The 21,129-nt window shown below is 44.6% G+C and overlaps 1 protein-coding gene and 1 long non-coding RNA gene across 9 annotated transcripts in view; one reads left to right on the forward strand and one right to left on the reverse strand.

The window, feature by feature from the left end:
* Positions 1-15,961, reverse strand: part of PTPN3 (protein tyrosine phosphatase non-receptor type 3) — a 168,142-nt gene extending 152,181 nt beyond the window's left edge. For 2 of the 3 annotated variants that reach the window (XM_086315896.1, XM_086315895.1), the window contains exon 1: positions 15,783-15,960. In XM_086315896.1, coding sequence (XP_086172022.1) covers positions 15,783-15,831 — 49 coding nt within the window. In that variant the 5' untranslated portion in view covers positions 15,832-15,960. Of the gene's footprint in view, positions 1-15,782 lie in introns of all 3 variants that reach the window. The other variant, XM_086315887.1, reaches the window with a different exon arrangement.
* Positions 1-20,518, forward strand: part of LOC147367775 (uncharacterized) — a 34,473-nt gene extending 13,955 nt beyond the window's left edge. The window contains exons 1-6 of one of the 6 annotated variants that reach the window (XR_015132103.1): positions 14,867-14,998; positions 15,296-15,453; positions 15,564-15,725; positions 18,639-18,771; positions 19,708-19,774; positions 20,076-20,518. This is a non-coding gene — a long non-coding RNA (uncharacterized LOC147367775). Of the gene's footprint in view, positions 1-13,914; positions 15,454-15,563; positions 15,726-18,638; positions 18,772-19,707; positions 19,775-20,075 lie in introns of those variants that run through there. The other 5 variants (XR_015132106.1, XR_015132107.1, XR_015132102.1 and 2 more) reach the window with 5 other exon arrangements.
* Positions 20,519-21,129: the final 611 nt, after the last annotated feature.

The raw sequence follows: 21,129 nt of genomic DNA on the forward strand, positions 1-21,129 counted from the left end.
CTCGTGCCTTGTTCCAAATGTAGAGGCAGGCTGCTGAATTTCTTTCAAAGAGCTCTATCCATGTGTTGTCTGAACGTCTAGCTTCAGAGCACCTTGTTTTAGGGAAACCAATGCCCTGTGGTCAGACCCACTGGACTTTATTGGTGTTGGACACTCTGGCCCACTCTCTCTTTCTTGAAACACTTCTGTCCCTTGGCTTCCAGGAATCCGATTTTTTGCTCTGTGTTGGCTACAGCTCCCTCCCCTTTGCTGGCCTCTCTTCCAAGAACATTCCTTGATGTTCCCAAGGGTTCTGTGCTAGGCCTGCCCTGTTTTTAACTCTGCAAATCTCCCTGGATGATCTCATCCCCTGTCCTGGCCAACCCTGTGCTGATGACTCACAGATACATATCTCCAGCCCATCTCCCTCTCCTGAGCTGTGGGCAACTTACCCAACTACTTCTCTGACATCTCTGCTAGAACATCTCACCAGGAACTTTGCGCTACGTGGATGGAGTCCATTTCTCTCTGCACTTCTATCCAAAACCATAGTCCTCCTTGAAAGTGAAAGTCACCCAGTTCTGTCTGACTCTGAGACCTCATGTACTGTAGCCCACCAGGCTCCTCTGTTCATGGGGCTTCTCCAGATGAGACTACTGGAGTGGGTTGCCATGCCCTACTCCAGGGGATCTTCCCAATCCAAGGATCGAACCCAGGTCTCCCACATTGCAGGCGGATTCTTTACCATCTGAGCCAGCAGGGAAGTCTAAGAATACTGGAGTGGGTTGCCATTTCCTCCTCCAGGAGACCTTCCTGACCCAGGGATTGAACCGAGGTCTCTTGCATTGCAGGTAGATTCTTTACCATCTGAGCCACCAGGGAAGCCCCCACGACAGTGGAGCCATTCATGGAAATAAGGAACACATAAGGAAAACCATGTGAGCTACCAGGGAAACCCTATAGCTCAGATGGTCCTCCTTACGTGTTCCTTATTTCTGTGAATGGTTCCATAGTCTACTTGGGGGTTGGGTTTAATCCCCATGGTAGACTGTATTATTGTTCAGCAAATCCTTCTGCCTTCCTTTCCATGTTGAAGCAGAGTATACTTGTGCACTTCATTAACTTTGGGCTTGTCCATGGGTCTTGGTTTGAACAAACAAATGACTTCTTGGCCGTTCCTAACAGAGGCTCTTACGGCACTGTGCTGGGAGCCACCTGTGTTCCTGCTTCCCCTGGGGCTCCTGCCATCTGTCATGAGGAGGCCCTGGGTGCCTGAATAGCAGACATGTGAGATAAACCTGAGCTTGACCTAGAGCCTGGAGCTGAGCCCAACTGAGGTTGAGCCCAGCTGACCCACAGGCCCATGTGCAAGAAATAAATGTTTGTTATTGTAAGCCAGTAAGATGTCTGTACTTTTCCAACCCTCCCTCCCCACATTCAACCAAGACTTGTCAGCTCTGCCTCCTGCCTCTGTCTAGACGCATCCAGCGCTACCATTTCCCACTGCTGTGCTCTAGTCCAGCCTTTTCTTACCTCTTGCAAGTCTTTTTACTGCTTTCCTCACATTTGGTCATAACCCCCTTTAGTCCAATCGCCCCACTGCCGGCAAAGTGATCTTGCTAAAATCCAGGTCAGTTTCATCCCTTCTTCAGGTGTCCTAAGGGCTTGGGATCACCTAGAAAAAGTCCACATCCGTGGAATCCTTAACCCTAACCTCGATCCTCTGGACCCTGCTGTCTCCCCTGCTCCTCTCTCGCCCCTTCTGCTCCACCCTCTGTCTACACGCACCTCTTCAGCTTTGGGAGAGCCCCATGTTCTTTCTTGCCCTGGGCCTTGGCCAGGCCTTCCCCACTGCGTGGACCAGAGTCCACTTCCCTTGCCCAACTGCACGTGGATCCCACCTCTCATCCTTCAGGGGTCACCTTAGGAATGGTTTTTTTTGGGGAGTCTCCTCTGATTCCGGTCGGTCGGTCTGGGTGAAATCCAATTTCTACTTGCTCCCCCAGCACCCTGAGCTTTTTTCTACCCAAACACATGGGCTGTTTTCTCACTCTAATTTGCTTGTCTTTCCTACTAGACTTGAGCTCTCACGAATGCAGGAACTATGTCTAAATTGTTCATCCTTTTATATTCCTAGTGTTTAAAAAGGTGCTTATGTTCATTCTCCGAGTTCAAAAATTATTAAATAAACACTATGGGAAAATAATTTGAACGGGCTAAAGAAGTCCAAGATGGAAACAAAAACCACAGAAGGGACTCAGAGGATGTTTAATTTCATCCTTTCATCCATTCCCTTGGGGAAACTGAGGCTCAGAGAGCTTGACTAGACCAAGGCCCCAGAGGCTGTCAGAGACAGAGCTGGAATTAGAAGGTTCTGATGGGACTGCCTGGGCTTTATTTGTTGTCTGGTCTGAGGAATTTAAATAATTTAATTTAGGTTCTTAACACCTGAAAGATTAGCATCACCTGGGAGTTGGTTGGATCAGTCCCTGCCTTAGACCTACTGAATCAGAATCATTTTAACAAGATCTTCAGGTGCGTTGTAGATACAATTAAGTCTGAGAAACACTGGTTTCTATAACCAGGGGGGACAGCTAGCCTGTCTTAAAGGCCATTCTAATTCATACAGGAAAGCCAGCTGGTACAGTGGGAGAGAAAACCCAGCCGAAATGTTGGTGGCGTTCTATGCGTGCTGTAGACAAAAGGCCAGACGTATGGGCCTCTCACCTTCCAGAGTTCCAGATAGTTTGGGAGTCGAGGACCCGGCCTGCAGTGGGGAGGGGGTGGCGGTGGGGGTAATGGTTCAACTTCAGGTGAGGTGAAGGAAGGAGCCTTGCATTAAAGGAAAATCCCAGGAGCCCAGCTGACCAGCAAGCCTAATGCTGCACATTTCCAACTTTCACAGTAATAAAATCTAAAAAAAAATGTATAAATAAACATTTACAAAACGATAATTCTCCCCCTGCTGCTTGAGGTGGTGGTGAAAGTGGTATACTCCTACCCTGCTAGTGACGGTGTCAACTGGTGCGCCTGTTGGGTACACACAGCAACAATATGTGGCAACAGGTATGGCTTTGTTGACCGCCCTGGCCTGGCAACGCCATTCATGGGGAATAAGCCTAAGGAGATAATTCAACAGAAGCGAAAAGCTATGTATGAAGTTGTTTGCTACAGTGGACAGTGGAAAAATACTGAATAAAAAGGGAATGATGGAGTAAATTCTGGTATCATGACCATTTAAATCTAATTATAAAACAGCTGCTGTGTCTCACTTCATCGGCTTGGGTTACAGTGGTAGTGAAGAGTGTGGTCTCTGGGTTTCTGATTCTGACCCTACCCTTTACTGCATGGTCTTGGGCAAGTTTATTTAACTGCCCTATGTCTCAGTTTCTGCATCTGTAAAACAAGGATAATAACATTGCCTAATTCATAGGATTGCTGTAAGGAGAGAATGATTTAATTAAAGGGTCCAGAATAGCACCTCTCTATAAATTCATATTACTATTATTTTTAGGGGCTTCCCTTGCGTCTCAGGCAGTAAAGAATCTGCCTGCAATGCAGGAGACCTGGGTTCAATCCCTGGGTCGGGAAGATCCCCTGGAGAAGGGAAAGGCCACCCACTCCAGTATTCTTGCCTAGAGAATTCTATGGACAGAGGAGCCTGGCGGCTACAGTCCATAGGGTCGCAAAGAGTCGGACACGACTGACTAACGCACATTATTTTTAAGGGTCAAATTAAATGGCCTGATCCTCTCATTCCACCTGACACAAGAAAGCTTTTCCCCTACCCTCCAGGCCTGACCTCCTGTGATCATCTGAGACCCCCAGGGATGTTTCCTCAGTTCTCCTTGGAATCAGCCTGGTTTTCTAGCCTCATGGAGAGAAAACAAGAGAACTAGCTCAGTTGGCCTGTCCATTCCATTCTTTGTGGCTCTTGCTGCTCTCACGGTGTTGCTATTGAAACAGGCCATCTAGGAGCTGTCTTGAATTCTTCTTCCTCTCTCAGAATTTTCCCTGACTGTGTTAACTCCACCCTGTACCAGCCTGTAGACACACGCAGGTGCACTCACATGTGCACACACACAGCTGCCTTCTGTAAGCCTCTCCCCCAGCCTGTCTGAGTCCTTGCTGGGAGACTGAACGGGGCCCCTTCCTCCTTCTCCGAACCCCTAGGTGTGTTTACATTTAGTGCCCTAGAATGGCATTCTTTTCATGGATTATCCTACTTGTTTCGATGATATTAACAGCTCCCATTACCTGAAAGCCAGAAGTGTGTCTGCCCAGGGTTTTGCTGCTGTATCTTTACAAATATCAGCCTTCTGAATAAAATCATGAGGTAGGTACTATTATTCCTATTATACAGCTGGAGCCTCTGAAGTTCAAGCATGTGTTGGTGTTTGCTGGAGATTCACAGTTTCTAGGTGAAAAATCTGCGGTTTTAACCCGGGTTTGACTTCAAAGCCCACACTCAGAAATGCTACTCTAAACTGCCTCCTTAGGTAGGGACATAAGCAAGATGTTTATGATAAATGGGAACTTAAAAAATAAAAGGAAAATTGCAGCATCACCACAGAGCATCGAGTGGTGCCAAAATATGGTTCTGTGCACACAGAGTGTCAAGAGTGGTTGCCGTGCAAGGGCAACAGGATTGGGTATAAATTTTCCTTTTAAGTCATTTGTTTTAGTGATAGTTGTTATATAGACTTTATGATTTTTAAAAAGCTACTCTCCATCTTCAGAAATGACTGCCTTTAACCCACCATCTCTCAGCCTTGATTGATCATACGAATTACCTGGAGGGACTTTTAAAAGATACCCAGTGCGTGTGTGCATGTGCGTGTGTGTGTGTCTCACTCGTGTCCAACTCTTTGTGACCCCATGGACTGTAGCCTGCCAGGTTTCTCTGTCCATGGGATTCTCCAGGCAGGAATACTGGAAGGGGTTGCCATTCCCTTCTCCAGCGGATTTTCCCAAGCCGGTGACTGAACCCAGGTCTCTTGCATTGCAGGAGGCAGATTTTTTGCCGTCTGAGCCACCAGTGAAGCCAGGCTCCATCAGAGATGATGCAAATCAGAAACTCTGGGGGTTGAGTTCAGGCAGTGGTATTTTAAGAACATTCTCCCATTGATTTTGTGTGCAACTAAGATTGAAAAACGGAGAAGGAAATGGCAACCCACTCCAGTGTTCTTGCCTGGAGAATCCCAGGGACAGGGGAGCCTGGTGGGCTGCCTTCTCTGGGGTCGCACAGAGTCGGACACGACTGAAGCAACTTAGCAGCAGCAGCAGCAAGATTGAAACACAGTTTCACGGAGAAGCTTCACCTCCTATTTCTCTTTCCAGAGAATCTAGCTGCCCTATCTTCTGTGACCCCATGCTAATTAACTCAGATTTTCCCCTCTGTGCCCAGGAAAAAGCTAGCAATATGACTCCCCCCACCCAGTGCTTTTTGAAAATGGGCACCAAGAAAAATCTTTGAGTGATGGAAATATTCAGTCTCTTGGTTGTCACGGTGGTTAGATAACTGTATGCATTTGCCAAAATGCATTGAACTGTAGACTTAAATTTGGTGAATTTTATTAGATGTAAATTATACTTCATTAAGCCACTGTTTAAAAAGGTATGAATATTCAAAAGGAAGAAATATATTGCTATTTATTCACAGAAATTAACACATTGTTTGGTTAATTTCACTTGTGAATAATTTCTCTTTCTTGACGTACCAATGTTCTTTAGTCTGACGTTCCTTAAAGATTTGGCAATTCTTGGCTGCCGAGAAGAATTGCCTAAAGTCTCCTTTGACTTTAGGAATGTCTGGTAAGCTTACAGTGATTGTAAATACGGTGCAAGTCCCTGCCTCTCATCATTATGGGCGGGGAGGTGGAGGTGGTGGAATATACTGAGTGCTAATTCTCCAGTAGAAACAGCAACCCACTCCAGTGTTCTTGCCTGGAGAATCCCAGGGACAGGGGAGCCTGGTGGGCTGCCGCCTATGGGGTCGCACAGAGTCGGACACGACTGAAGTGACTTAGCAGCAGTTCTCCAGTATGGGGGTTCGTTCTCCTCTACCCCTTATATTTTCTAGGCAGCTGGGGCCTCGGGATCACACTCAGTGTTTCCACCTGGGAGAGATGCTGCCATCTGTGTCTTGTTATGGGTGAAGGCACAGGCAGTGCCATCAGGTCTAGCTACTTCTCAAAGTGGTTCTCAGTTACGGTCTTTAAACCAGCAGCATCAACACCCCCTGGGAACTTATCAGAAATGCAATTTTTCGGGCCCTGTCCCAGATGAACTGAATCAGAAACTCTGGGGTGTGGTTCAATCCATACTTCAACTTGCTCTTCAGGTGGTCTTGCAGAGTACCCCAGTTAATTTCCTGGACTATCACTCTTTTCCTTGAGCCCCATTCACAGCAAGCATTCTTGCAAGTATTTCAAGCTGAGGTTTCTTCTCTCAGTCCAATTTCAACTGCTTTCTATCATTCAGAAATTCCCCACATTTTCTGGTGGGTTGGTGTCATTGGTAGCAGCTATTCTTGCTTTCTAGTGTTCTAATGGATCTTTATTTTTAATTGTAGTGGCTCAGTTGGTGAAGAATCCGCCTGCAAGTAGGCTGTCTGCAGTGCAGGAGACCTGGGTTTGACTCCTGGGTTGGGAAGATCCCCTGGAGAAGGGAAAGGCTACCCACTCCAGTATTCTGGCCTGGAGAATACCGTGGACTGTATAGTCCATGGGGTCACAAAGAGTTAGACACAACTGAGCGACTTTCACTTGGAGAAGAAAATGGAAATCCACTCCAGTATCATTGCCTGGGAAATCCCATGGACACAGGAGCCTGGTGGGCTATAGTCCATGGGATCGCAAAGAGTCAGGCATGACCAAGTGGCTAAACATGCCACCACAGTGCAAATAACCTAAAATTTGCCACCTTAACGGTTTCTAAGTGTGTAGTTTGGTAGTGTTAAGTGCATTCACATTGTGCAATGCTCGTCATTATCTATCTCAATAACTTTCAGCTTGCAAAGAAACTCTTATCCTTAAACAACTCCCCATAGAATGGAATTTTAAAAAGTATATTTTTTTCTGTCACTAAAAGGAATCTTGGGTGGTACTGAGGTCAATGCAAGTGCTCTGTATGCCATCTTTTTTTTTTAATTGTGGTTAAATATACATAACATAAAATTTATTAGCTTAACTTTTTTTTTTTTTTTTTGGCTGTTGCATGTGGGATCTTAGTTCCCTCACCAGGGATGGAACCTACTCCCCCTGCAGTGGAAGCAGAGTCTTAACCTCTGAACCACCAAGGAAGTCCCTCTTAACCATTTTTAGATATGCAGTTCAGTGGTATTAAATTCATTCATATTGTTGTGCAGGATCACCACTATCCATCTCCAGAACTTTTTCATCTTCCCAAACTGAAACTCTGTGCCTGTTAAACATTAATTCCCCATTCCTCCCTTGCCAGCCCCTTGGCAACCACTGTCTATTTTCTGTCTCTCTAAATTTGACTAAGTACCTCATATCAATGGAATTACATGGTATTTGTCCCTTTGTGACTGGCTTATTTCACTTAGAATAATGTCTAGTTTCAACCACGTTGTAGCATGGGTTAGAATTTCCTTCCTTTTTAAGGCTGAATAATATTCTATTGTGTATATTCACCATGTTCTGTTTATCCATTCACTCATCAAGGAACACTTGGGTTGCTTCCACTTTGGGGCTGTTGTAATATTCCTGCTATGAACATGGGTGTGCAGATTTCTTTTCGTGTCCCTGCTTTCCCTTCGTTGAAGCAGGTAGCCAGAAGTAGAATTGCTGGCTCATATGGTAATTCTAACTTTAATTTATGGAGGAACTGCCATTCTGTTTTCCCTAGATCTGCTCCATTTCACATTCCTACCAACAGTGCACAAGGGTTCCGATATATCTCCACATCCTTGCCAACACTTCTTTTCTTTTCTTCTTTTTTTTTTCTTATGATAGCCATCCTAATAGATGTGAAGTGGTATCCCATTGCAGTTTTCATTTTCATTTCCCTAACTTCCTGATGTTCAAGCTGGTTTTAGAAAAGGCAGAGGAACCAGAGATCAAATTGCCAACATCCGCTGGATCATGGAAAAAGCAAGAGAGTTCCAGAAAAACATCTATTTCTGCTTTATTGACTATACCAAAGCCTTTGACTGTGTGGATCACAATAAACTGTGGACAATTCTGAAAGAGATGGGAATACCAGACCACCTGATCTGCCTCTTGAGAAATTTGTATGCAGGTCAGGAAGCAACAGTTAGAACTGGACATGGAACAACAGACTGTTTCCAAATAGGAAAAGGAGTACGTGAAGGCTGTATATTGTCACCCTGCTTATTTAACTTATATGCAGAGTACATCATGAGAAACGCTGGACTGGAAGAAACACAAGCTGGAACCAAGATTGCCGGGAGAAATCTCAATAACCTCAGATATGCAGATGACACCACCCTTATGGCAGAAAGTGAAGAGGAACTAAAAAGCCTCTTGATGAAAGTGAAAATAGAGAGTGAAAGAGTTGGCTTAAAGCTCAACATTCAGAAAACGAAGATCATGGCATCCGGTCCCATCACTTCATGGCAAATAGATGGGGAAACAGTGGAAACAGTGTCAGACTTGATTTTTCTGGGCTCCAAAATCACTGCAGATGGTGACTGCAGCCATGAAATTAAAAGACGCTTACTCCTTGGAAGGAAAGTTATGACCAACCTAGATAGCATATTTCAAAAGCGGAGACATTACTTTGCCAACAAAGGTTCATCTAGTCAAGGCTATGGTTTTTCCTGTGGTCATGTATGGATGTGAGAGTTGGACTGTGAAGAAGGCTGAGTGCCGAAGAATTGATGCTTTTGAACTGTGGTGTTGGAGAAGACTCCTGAGAGTCCCTTGGACTGCAAGGAGATCCAAGCAGTCCATTCTGAAGGAGATCAGCCCTGGGATTTCTTTGGAAGGAATGGTGCTAAAGCTGAAACTCCAGTACTTTGGCCACCTCATGAGAAGAGTTGACTCATTGGAAAAGACTCTGATGCTGGGAGGGATTGGGGGCAGGAGGAGACGGGGACGACAGAGGATGAGATGGCTGGATGGCATCACTGACTCGATGGACGTGAGTCTGAGTGAACTCCAGGAGTTGGTGATGGACAGGGAAGCCTGGTGTACTGCGATTCATGGGGTCACAAAGAGTCGGACACGACTCAACGACTGATCTGATCTGATCTGAATGATTAGTGATGTTGAACATCTTTTCATGTGGTTATTGGCCATTTGTATATCTTATCTGGAGAAATATCTATTCTAGTATTTTGTCTATTTTTTAATCAGGTTGATTGTTTTTTTTTTTTTTTTTTGTCCCTGAGTTTCAGTAATTTTTTGTATACTTTATATATTAATGCCTTATGGGATATGTAATTTGCAAATATTTTTTCCCATTCTTTTGGTTGCATTTTCACTCTATTACTAGTGTCCTTTAATGCACAAAAAGTTTTTCATTTTGATGAAGTCCAGTTTGTCTGTTTTTTTCTTTCATTGCTTGTGCCTTTGCTGTTTTAGCCAAAAAAATCAGTGCCAAATCCAGTGTCATGAAGCCCAGAGTTTTCTTCTCTCTATGCCATCTTCATCTAGCCTCTCATAGCAGTTTCTATTTGTCTTCTAGTTAGACATAAATAACTAACTTTCCCCCACCCTGCCCTTGTCATTAGCATTAATGTTTAAAACCTGGCAATTTTGCTATCAATCCACAATGTAGATACAACCACTTTTTGATGAAAGGCTAAGACAAGCTGGAGTAAGTTCTGAATGACCTTGATCTTAACTCTGATCACAGTGAAAAGGACCTCAGACTAGACGAGGCAGGGTTTTTGGAATCAAAAGGACCTCACCCAAATCTGCCTGTGTCTACCACTGCTAGCTGGGTGGTTGGGGGCAAGTTTTGCCTTTTTGAGCTTCAGTTTTCATTTTATCTTTTTTGTTGTTTTAAAATTTTTTGTTCCTGTTTTTGGCTGCTCTAGGTCTGCGTTGTAGCACATGGAGTCTCTCTAGTGTGGTGAGTGGGGACGACTCTTCATTGCGGTACAGGGCTTCTCATTGCCGTGGCTTCTCTTGTTGCAGAGCACAGGCTCTAGGTATGCAGGCTTCAGAAGTTGCAGCACATGGGCTCAGTAGCTGTGGCACATGGGCTTTGTAGCATGTGGGATCGTCCTGGGCCAGGGATTGAACCTGTGTCCCCTGCATTGGCAGGCAGATTCTTAACCACTTGATCACCAGGCAAGTCCTATATTTTATCTTTAAAATGTGGATAATTATACCTACTTGAGGTGTAGTTGTGAGAGTGACAGATAATGGCAGAGAATGACATCTCTGGCTCTTGGAAACTGGGAGTCCTAATGAATAATGATGCTGTGTTAGACTTGGTTGACACCCAGTATAACTCCTCTCCTTGACCTCTAGCCCATGAGCACCTCCAGGATCAAGTTAGCACATCCTCATCTCTGGATCCTAACACTTGGTCCCAAGCCTGGCCCACGGTAGGGTCTCTGTAGGCATTTGTTGACTGAATGATTTGGAAGGTGAAAAAGCATTCCCTTGAAGCCAGCCTGAAAGCCACATCCTTGACTTGGCACATAAGTGTGAAGTAATGAGTCTGAGGATTCATATGGAAAGCATTCTTGCTCTTGGAATGTATTTCTTTCCACATATGATGCCAACGATGCCCAACTTTTCCTCTTCACTGCTGCCGTTATTTGTTTACTTTCCAAATGAAACTGATCCTGCACCGAGAGGGAATTTCGGAAGTTTCAATGGACACGGAAGCCGGGTGCCTGGATGGTTTTATTGCTGAGTCCTGCGTCTGGGAAACCTCTCAGTACTGGGGTTTCCTTCAGAATGAAAGACAAGGGGAAGCTGACTGGCAGGCACACTGACTACAAGATAGAGATCTTTTGAATTCCCGATTTTAGCAAAGTTTGATTTGATAGATTCTGTACAGTTCTGTTAAGTTACATTGAATTTGGTGCTTAGGTGAATATGGAGCAGATCAGATGTTTTTTCTGATTCCATTCAAATTTTTATTCTCTGTACAAAATAATGTCATTAGCAACTTTAAAAAAAGTTACAGTGTGAAGTATTTCTTGACGTGCTAAAGTGGCCAACACTGAGACTAAGGAAATACATGTATTAATTTTGGATCATAGTTCCTTTTGTAAACTATTTTTGGAGTGCAATTTGCTGTCATCAACATCAGATTTTCTTCCTTGGTGAAGTATTTGTTCAAAGACAAGTCCTTATGAGTAATCATCAGAGAAAGAGGAAGCAGGTTAATTTTACTTTGAAAAGGCTGTTGGGTGCCGAAGCTGGTAGGCTGTGCAAAAGTATAGGCTTGGACTGTTTCCAAAGTGCATCTTAAAAGAATCGTGGCTAATATTGTTCGCCCCAGTGGCTATTTCTGAGCTCAGATTTAGTGGAAGATGATTACATGGACTTAACAGAAACATGATCAGGCAAGTATTTTATATCCTGGCACATTCTTGACACTCTCACTGGGCAGACTCTAGTTTCCATGGGTCCGGACCCTCCCTAGTGTTATCAGCCTACCACTGAGAACATCCGTTTTAAACACAGATCTGAGCAAGTCCTCCTCCTGCCTAAAAATCCCCACCAGCTATCCCACTTCTTCCAGGATATGGTCCAAAGATATCCCAGGCCTGTGTGAGCCAACCCTCTGTTGAGCCTGTAAGCTTGATCCCTGGGTCTTTCACAGCCTTTTTAGAACTCTCCACTTACATATATAACAAAAAAACTCACCATTTCAGACTAAACAAATCATGGCATTCAGTACATGTAAAAATGCACCCATCACTATGATGTAGTTTCAGAATATTTTCATCACCCCCAAATGAAACCATTTACACCTTAAGCGGTCACTCCCTGCAGCCCCTCCCTGCAGCTCCTGGCAACCACTAACCTACTTTTTGTGTCCCTGGATTTATCTGTTTTGGCTATTTCATATGTCTAGAATCATTGTCTAGAATATTGTATGGAATCATGTAATATGTGACCTTTGAGTTTAGTTTCTTTTACATAATACAATATTTTCGAGGTTCATTTGTGTGGTGACAGTACTGTGTTAGAAATTCATGCCAGGCTTTTCTGGTGGTACAATGGATAAGAATCCACCTGCCAATGCAGGGAGCATGGGTTCAGTCTCTGGTCCGGGAAGATTCCACCTGCCACGGAGCAACTAAGCCTGTGTGCCACGACTTCTGAGCCTGCGCTCCACGACAAGAGAAGCCACCACAATAAGAAGCCCACACACCCCAAAAAGAGTAGCCCTGACTCGCTGCAACTAGAGAAAGCCTGAGTGCAACAGCAAAGACCCAATGTGGCCGTGAAAGTCGCTCAGTCGTGTCCTACTCTTTGGGACCCCATGGACTATACAGTCCATGGAATTCTCCAGGCCAGAATACTAGAGTGGGTAGCCTTTCCCTTCTCCAGCAGATCTTCCCGACCCAGGAATGGAACCAGGGTCTCCTGCATTACAGGCAGATTCTTTACCAACTGAGCTATCAGGGAAGCCCATAAGTATATACATAAATAAAAATAACAACAAAAGAAAAAGATTCATGCCTTTCTGTGTCTGAATAATATTCTATTGTATGGATATAGCACAATTTGTTTATGCATCCATCTGATGACAGACATTTGGATGGTTTCCACTTTTGGGCTGTTGTGACTGCTGCGTGCGTGTACATATATCTGCATGAGTACCTGTTTTCAGTTCTTTTGGGTACATACCCAGGAGTGGAACTGCTGGGTCATATTATATTTCTGTTTAATGTTTTGAAGAATTTTCAAACTATTTTCTTCCCTTTTCTCTCTCCTTTTAAAAATTTTGTTTATTTATTTTTATTTTTGGCTGTGCTGGGTCTTCTCTGCTGCGCATGGGCTTTCCCCGGCTGTGGCGAGTAGGGACTACTCTTCATGGTGGTGCAAGGGCTTCTCATCGTGGTGGCTTGTCCTGTTAGCGGAGCACAGGCTCCAGTAGCTTCAACATGCAGGCTTAGTAGCTACGGCTCATGGGCTCTAGAGTTCGGGCTCAGTAGTTGTCACGGGCTTAGCTGCCCTGAGCAATGTGGAATCTTTCCGGACCAGGGATCAAACCCACTGACCCCTGGATTGGCAGTCGGACTCCATCCACTGCACCACTAAGGAAATCCTCTTCTCGTTTGTATTTCTGTAATACAATGTATTCAAGAGAATTTCTATTGTAGTTCAATTAGGTATTTTGTTATAACAGGCTATCTATGTATCTGAGGACCGGGATTGGGTCTTGTTCATCTGTGAATCTCCAGTACCTGTTACAGGGCTGCACAGAGTAGGTGCTCAATAAATGCGTGTAGAATTGGATTGACTGTAGAGGGATTATATGCAGTTTTTATCCTTGAGGAATATGTGGTGTGTGTAGTAAGCTGTGAACATGAGTGATGGGCTGAGTGGAGATTGGGGGTAGGTAAGGTGAAAAAAAATGTTAAAAAGGGGGGGGTGCTTCCCTGGTGCCTTAGATGGTAAAGAATATGACTGATGGGCTAACTGGAGATGGGGGTAGGTGAGATGAAGAAGACCCTGCCGATTCCTTTCAGTTCAGTTCAGTTCAGTCGCTCAGTCGTGTCCGACTCTTTGCGACCCCATGAACTGCAGCACACCAGGCCTCCCTGTCCATCACCAACTCCTGGAGTCTACCCAAACCCATGTCCATCGAGTCAGTGATGCCATCCAACCATCTCACCCTCTGTCGTTCCCTTCTCCTCCTGCCCTCAATCTTTCCGAGCACCAGGGTCTTTTCAAATGAGTCAGCTCATTGCATCAGGTGGCCAAAGTATTGGAGTTTCAGCTTCAATATCAGTCCTTCCAATGAACACCCAGGAGTGATCTCCTTTAGGATGGACTGGTTGGATCTCCTTGCAGTCCAAGGGACTCTCAAGAGTCTTCTCCAATACCACAGTTCAAAAGCATCAATTCTTCGGTGCTCAGCTTTCTTTATAGTCCAACTCTCACAGCCATACATGACCACTAGAAAAACCATAGCCTTGGACAAAGGGAAAAGAAGATCAGTGTGGCAGAATTAGTTATTCACAAGGACCTGGCTTCTATGGCTGGTTTCCTCCTCCTATAAGTCGATTTAATCGTGTCCGACTCTGCAACCCTGTGGACTGTAGCTCTCCAGGCTTCTCTGTCCATGGGATTTCCCAGGCAAGAATACTGGAGCAGGTTGCCATTTCCTTCTGCATGGGATCTTCTTGACCCAGGGATCAAGCCCACATCTCCTGCATTGGCAGACAGGTTCTTTACCACTAGCATTTGCCTTTAACTAACTCATTTTAATTTTCTGGAATGTTCAGTTCTCCTCTTTGTCAAATGAAAAGGTGGGATATTTGAGTGATATTCCATTTTTTGGTCTGTTTTAAGCAACGGGAACTTGTTTTTTTCATAGGAAATCACTGCTTGGAAGCCCACCCTGCCTTTGTCAGGGGAGGGCAGAGTGCGGAGCAAGGCACAGACCGGGACGCAGGGCAGCCCTGATCCCTGCAGCCCCGAGACTGAGAGGACCCCGAAACCCCAGGTCCCAGCGCATTCAGTAGCTCTGAGAGACCTCTGTTCTAGAAAGACCAAGGAAGCCTTAATGCACACAAGCGAATATTCTACGAAAGAAGTATTTTTTCCCAAGCAATAGAGGGGGGCTTAAGGAATGAGATAGCAACTTCAACAAGAAAAGAACAAAAGATTTTGATGAAATATTGCATTGAGTAATCCATCTGGTTAAAAAGGGGATACTTCCTCATAGTTCCCTTCTCACCTCCTCATATTTAAAAAAAAAAACAGGTGCTGCAGGTTGACTTCATGAACGGAATCGTCAAACATTTGTACTCTCCTAACTGAACGGATTCCTGCAACACGAGAGCATTTCCTCTGCAAATCTGCTGCCTGGTACCACAGCTGAGCAGGTCCCTGGGCAGGCCTGGTCTCGTTCTTACTTTCTGGGTTTCCTTTTCTTTCACTCTCTCTCTCTCTCCTGGCAAAATGTCTTGAAAACAGGACATTTACGCTCCACCCTCACGTTATCTTTTCTCTCTAGTTCTTTGCTTTTGAACTAGCCTTCAACATGGGGAAGTTTAGCTGAGAGCCCCCCAAACCACTTCCTGGCCCGCCTATGGCACCAACAAGTTGTAACCTGTCGTTCCGCAGGGATCGTTGGTAATGCTTGGCTTGCCTTGCTCTTGTTCAATTTTTTATTTCCGCAGAAGCTCATTAGGAGGGAACACTTCTGAAAACGTACTGCCTGAACCTCAAAATCTCTTCTGGTGTATTCAAACTCAGGCACAGAAGTCATTCAGAAACTGAGATTGAAGTTGATTTAGCCGGGTGTCTGAATTAGCCCCCAAACCACATCATTCTTATTGTAAGTATCTCTACTTGCTGTCATAGAAACGGTTGAAGCAGTGTAACCACAAACATTATTCACCTTCCACTATTAACCCTCTTGTTCATTTCTTTTTTTTTTTTTCAAAGCTCTTCTGGAAATTCTACAACTTCTTTTAAAACAGATTTTCTAGACAATGACTGCTTTTTTGCTGATGGAGTCCTATTATAAAAATAGGAAGAAATTCAGTTTCAATATCCCTCTGATTCTACTTGCTTAGCAGTTGCTTTCACTCCAAAATGGGCAGGAAGGTAAACACTGCAATCTTTTTACCATTTCTTTAAATGCTTTAAAAAGAGAGAACTCACAGTTTTCTGGAGGGTGCCCACATGCTGTTAATCCCTCTTGCTCCACCATGGTGCTGTAGGACTAAGCGGAGGACTGGCTGCCGTAATCCTTTAACTGGCACTTCAGAAATTATGTAGAAAAGCTAAAGTCTGTCTTGCAAACCCCAAAACTTGTCTCCACAATCTTGCCTCGATCAGCTTCCAAAGTATAATGCAGCGTGATTATTTTCCTCTGGGGAAACCTGTGTAACAGGTCTCTGAGTGCCATTGGATGTGTCAGAGGTTTAATTGATTCTTCACCATGTCTCTGCACCCCATAATAGCCTTGCTAAGCACAGGACGTGTTTTACGGGAATAGTCACCCAGAGCTTAATTTGTTGTTGTGAGGCAGACAAGACTGTTTCCCAATGAAATTAAATCTGTTTCGTGCCCTGCGAGTTTCTTCCTGATGAAGTGTGCTCTGCTGACTACTGAGAGTGCAACCCTTGATGGTCTCCAATTAGCATGGATGCCATTCCAGGGAAAGCTTACTCTCTGTTCCTTGCCAGTTTTGGAAAAACATTCTGGTGGAGAACAGGGCTGCCACAGAACTCTGTTCCTTGATTTCATTTACTTTTCTCTTGCTTCTTGGGTCACAAGACAGGCGTGATCCACATGCCCTTATCACAACCCATGTAAAGTTATCTCATACATGCTATCTTATTTTGTCATCTTGATAACATTGCCATGAGGGCAGGCAGGTATTATTATGCCCATTTTACAGATAAGAAAACTGAGTCCCAAATAGTCTTGCAACTTACTCAAGGAACCACTGATAATAAGCACCAAGTAAGGACTAGAAAGCACTTACTCTTTTTAGTAATTACCTTCTTCCTTGGTCTAAAGTGGGCTTCCCTTGTGGCTCAGCTGGTAAAGAATCCACTTGCACTGTGGGAGACCTGGGTTTGACCCCTGGTTTGGGAAGATCCCCTGGAGAAGGGAAAGGCTACCCACTCTGGTATTCTGGCCTGGAGAATTCCATGGACTGTATAGTCCTTGGGGTGGCAAAGAGTTGGACGTGACATCCTGGAATGTGAAGTCAACTGGGCCTTAGGAAGCATCACTACGAACAAAGCTAGTAGAGGTGATGGAATTCCAGTTGAGCTATTTCAAATCCTGAAAGATGATGCCGTGAAAGTGCTGCACTCAATATGCCAGCAAATTTGGAAAACTCAGCAGTGGCCACTGGACTGGAAAAGGTCAGTTTTCATTCCAATCCCAAAGAAAGGCAATGCCAAAGAATGCTCAAACTACCGCACAATTGCACTCATCTCACACGCTAGTAAAGTAATGCTCAAAATTTTCCAAGCCAGGCTTCAGCAATATGTGAACTGTGAACTTCCAGATGTTCAAGCTGGTTTTAGAAAAGGCAGAGGAACCAGAGGTCAAATTGCCAACATCTGCTGGATCATCGAAAAAGCAAGAGAGTTCCAGAAAAACATCTATTTCTGCTTTATTGACTATGCCAAAGCCTTTGACTGTGTGGATCACAACAAACTGTGGAAAATTCTGAAAGAGATGGGAATACCAGACCACCTGACCTGCCTCTTGAGAAACCTATATGAAGGTCAGGAAGCAACAGTTAGGACTGGACATGGAACAACAGACTGGTTCCAAATAGGAAAAGGAGTATGTCAAGGCTGTATATTGTCACCCTGCTTATTTAACTTATATGCAGAGTACATCATGAGAAACACTGGGCTGAAAGAAGCACAGGCTGGAATCAAGATTGCCAGGAGAAATATCAATAACCTCACACATGCAGATGACACCACCCTATGGCTGAAAGTGAAGAAGAACTAAAAAGCCTCTTGAAAAGTGGCTTTTGAAAGTGAAAGAGGAGAGTGAAAAAGTTGGCTTAAAGCTCAACATTCAGAAAACTAAGATCATGGCATCTGGTCCCATCACTTCATGGGAAATAGATGGGGAAACAGTGGAAACAGTGTCAGACTTAATTTTTGGGGGCTCCCAAATCACTGCAGATGGTGATTGCAGCCATGAAGGAAAGTTATGACCAACCTAGATAGCATATTCAAAAGCAGAGACATTACTTTGCCAACAAAGGTCCGTCTAGTCAAGGCTATGGTTTTTCCATTAGTCGTGTATGGATGTGAGAATTGGACTGTGAAGAAAGCTGAGTGCTGAAGAATTGATGCTTTTGAACTGTGGTGTTGGAGAAGACTCTTGAGAGTCCCTTGGACTGCAAGGAGATCCAACCAGTCCATTCTGAAGGAGATCAGCCCTGGGTGTTCTTTAGAAGGAATGATGCTAAAGCTGAAACTCCAGTACTTTGGCCACCTCATGCGAAGAGTTCACTCATTGGAAAAGACTCTGATGCTGGGAGGGATTGGGGGCAAGAGGAGAAGGGGACGACAGAGGATGAGATGGCTGGATGGCATCACTGACTCGATGGACATGAGTTTGAGTGAACTCCGGGAGTTGGTGATGGATAGGGAGGCCTTGTGTGCTGTGATTCATGGGGTCACAAATTGTTGGAAATGACTGAGCAACTGAACTGAACTGAACTGAGCAACTTTCACTTTGGAGTTAAAGTAGGCAAGACTGCTCTACCTAGAACTTACTGCAGTGGAATTTCTGCCCTCCCACCCCTCAACACAATTCAGTTATTCAATCAACAAACAGTTGTAGTGAGTATGAATTTGGGGCCTCAAAATTCAGATCTACAAAATGATAGATTTATTTTTATGTAACTTCAATTAAATTCTCTCTTGGGTCCTCATTCCCCCTGCTGGCAGAAACTTGTCAATTTTAGGTTTTCTCTGCCAGATCAGGGATCTCCTCCTCCTCCCCACCTTTTTTTTTTTTCTTTTTCTGTAGCTGTATATAAGTTCAGGCCATTAGAAGGTGTGTGTGTGAGAGAGATGGAAATGGTAGAAGCATATGGCCTTCTGGGCTCTTCTCATTCTGACTGCTGTTGGAGCGTGTGGTCCATCTGGCCTTCCAGTATTTGGTAAGTGCTAGCATTATTGCTACGTGATTTTTTAAAAATCCAGCTTTTGAGGCATCTGTAGAACTGCTGGCTTGCTTTCCTGCTTCTAGCGTCTGTGTCCTCCTTGTAAGTATGAAAGACACGTGGCTGATCTCCTGAGCTACCCTGAAGATTTGGGGGAGTTTCATAGGATTGTCTCAGGTCTCTTGGTCTAGCTTTGTCATACATCATTTTTATCTGAAGCTTCTCTCTCCCTCCCTACTCCATTCCTCACCTCCTCAGGTGTCGCCTGGTATGGGGCACAAGTCTCCTCTGTGCCCTGCATCTACCAAAGCAACCTGGGGTGTGTCCCATTTCCCTGACCACACACGCGTCCCCTCACTCGAGGGAAGGAGAGAGGGTGGGTGAAGGTCTGTTCTCTTCTCCAACACTGTCCTCTAGAGCAGGCAAATTTTACCTCCTCTGGGTTGGGGGGATGAGATGGGGTGAGGAAGAAGAATTAACCCAGCAAGTACTTATCCAAATCTATTATTTCTGCCAGGAGCTCAGGTTTGAAGGTCAAAAGCTATGAGTTATTAATAACTATGTTTGTTCTTTCTTTCTTGAAGCAGTAAAGGTGGAATACCTTGTCTGTCTAGGTTTGGAGGAGAGCCATGGGTTATGTGCGTGTGTGAGGGGGTGTGCTGAGTCGCTTCATTCATGTCCCACTCTTTGCCACCCTGTGAACTGTAGCCCCTCAGGCTCCTCTGTCCATGGGATTCTCCAGGCAAGAATACTGGAGTGGGTTGCCATGTTCTCCTCCAGGGGATCTTCCTGACTCAGGGATCGAACCCGCATCTCTTATATCTACTGCACTGGCAGGCGGGTTCTTTACCAGTGCCACCTGGGAAGCCTGGTAATCTGCTAATGTTTCATAATATTGTCCTGAGTTTAATCATTTTGTCTATTATATTTCAGATTCTCTGTCAGGGAATATAGAGATGATGAACAGGCTCTATCCCTTGCTCAGGATGTTCACAGCCTGGTGAGAAAGGCAGGGACATGGGGGTGGACTCTAAAGATGCAGGCTGTGGGCTGTGTGCACTACTTAAACCAGTAGGGTGGTGCTGGGGCTTCCTTGGTGGCTCAGACAGTAAAGCGTCTGCCTGCAATGCGGGAAACCTGGGTTCGATCCCTGGGCTGTGAAGATTCCCTGGAGAAGGAAATGGCAATCCACTCCAGTACTCTTGCCTGGAAAATCCCATTGATGGAGGAGCCTGGTAGGCTACCATCCACAGGGTCACAAAGAGTTGGACACGACTGAACGACTTCATTTTTTTTTTTAGTGGTGTTGGCTGATTGGAAGAATGTATAAGGTGCCACTTGTACCCTTTCCCCAACACTCTGGCCACCTGATGCGAAGAACTGACTCATTGGAAAAAACCCTGATGCTGGGACAGATTGAAGGCCAGAGGAGAAGGTGATGACAGAGGATGAGATGGTTGGATGGCATCACCAACTCAATGGACGCGACTTTGAGCAAGCTCTGGGAATTGGTGATGGACAGGGAAGCCTGCCATGCTGCAGTCCATGGGGTCATAAAGAGTTGGACATGACTGAGTAACTGAACTGAACTGTACCCTTTCCCTGAAGACTCAAACGAAGACTACAGTTCTACAGTTTCCCTGTTAGCCAAGCCATCTGGGGCTCACCACTTTGGGTATCTGGTCTGAACTAAGATGCAAGTGGAAAGCAAAAGGAAACTTAATAAACCAATTATAATTTTGTATTTATGATCCCATGGGACTTTCTCTACCTCAGTGAGAGCTTATAGGGTTATTTCCATGCAGCCTATATAAAGCCAAGGTTACTTAGTAATAGCATCTTCTAGATGAGAAACAAGCTGAGAAATATTAATCTGGCATCATGAAATAATTTGAACTTTTACTTCTGTTTCTCAAAAAAGCCCTGAAAGAGAGTCTATTCATTACATGAAGCAAATTCCCTCCTTCTCTTTCATCTTCTCTTTTCTTCCTCTTGCTTTCCTGTTTGTCCTATCTGTCCATCCATCCATCCATCATCTAACATTCATTCATCTGTCTCACAGTCAACTTTGCTCTTTCCTAGTCCAAACTTCCACCCAAATCTCTCAAACTGAGCTGACATAGTCTTTTGGGAAAAAGAAAAAAAGTTTTTCAACCATTTTCTATTTTAGTTTCCTCTTTTTCTCTTTATCCATTTTTCCCCCCTCTCCTTCTTCCAGTCCAGTGATGACCTGCCCTTTTAAGCACAAATGTAAATATTACTTTATCTACATAATATAGATCTGAAAAAAAATCTGGAGAAGACAGAACCATCTTTAATATGCTGGGGGTGGATGTGGTGGGTTGATGGAAGAGG

This window comes from Bos grunniens, chromosome 8, assembly GCF_055505025.1.
Source record: "Bos grunniens cultivar Pamir isolate PY7600 chromosome 8, Bosgru_T2T1.0, whole genome shotgun sequence".
NCBI lineage: Eukaryota > Metazoa > Chordata > Mammalia > Artiodactyla > Bovidae > Bos > Bos grunniens.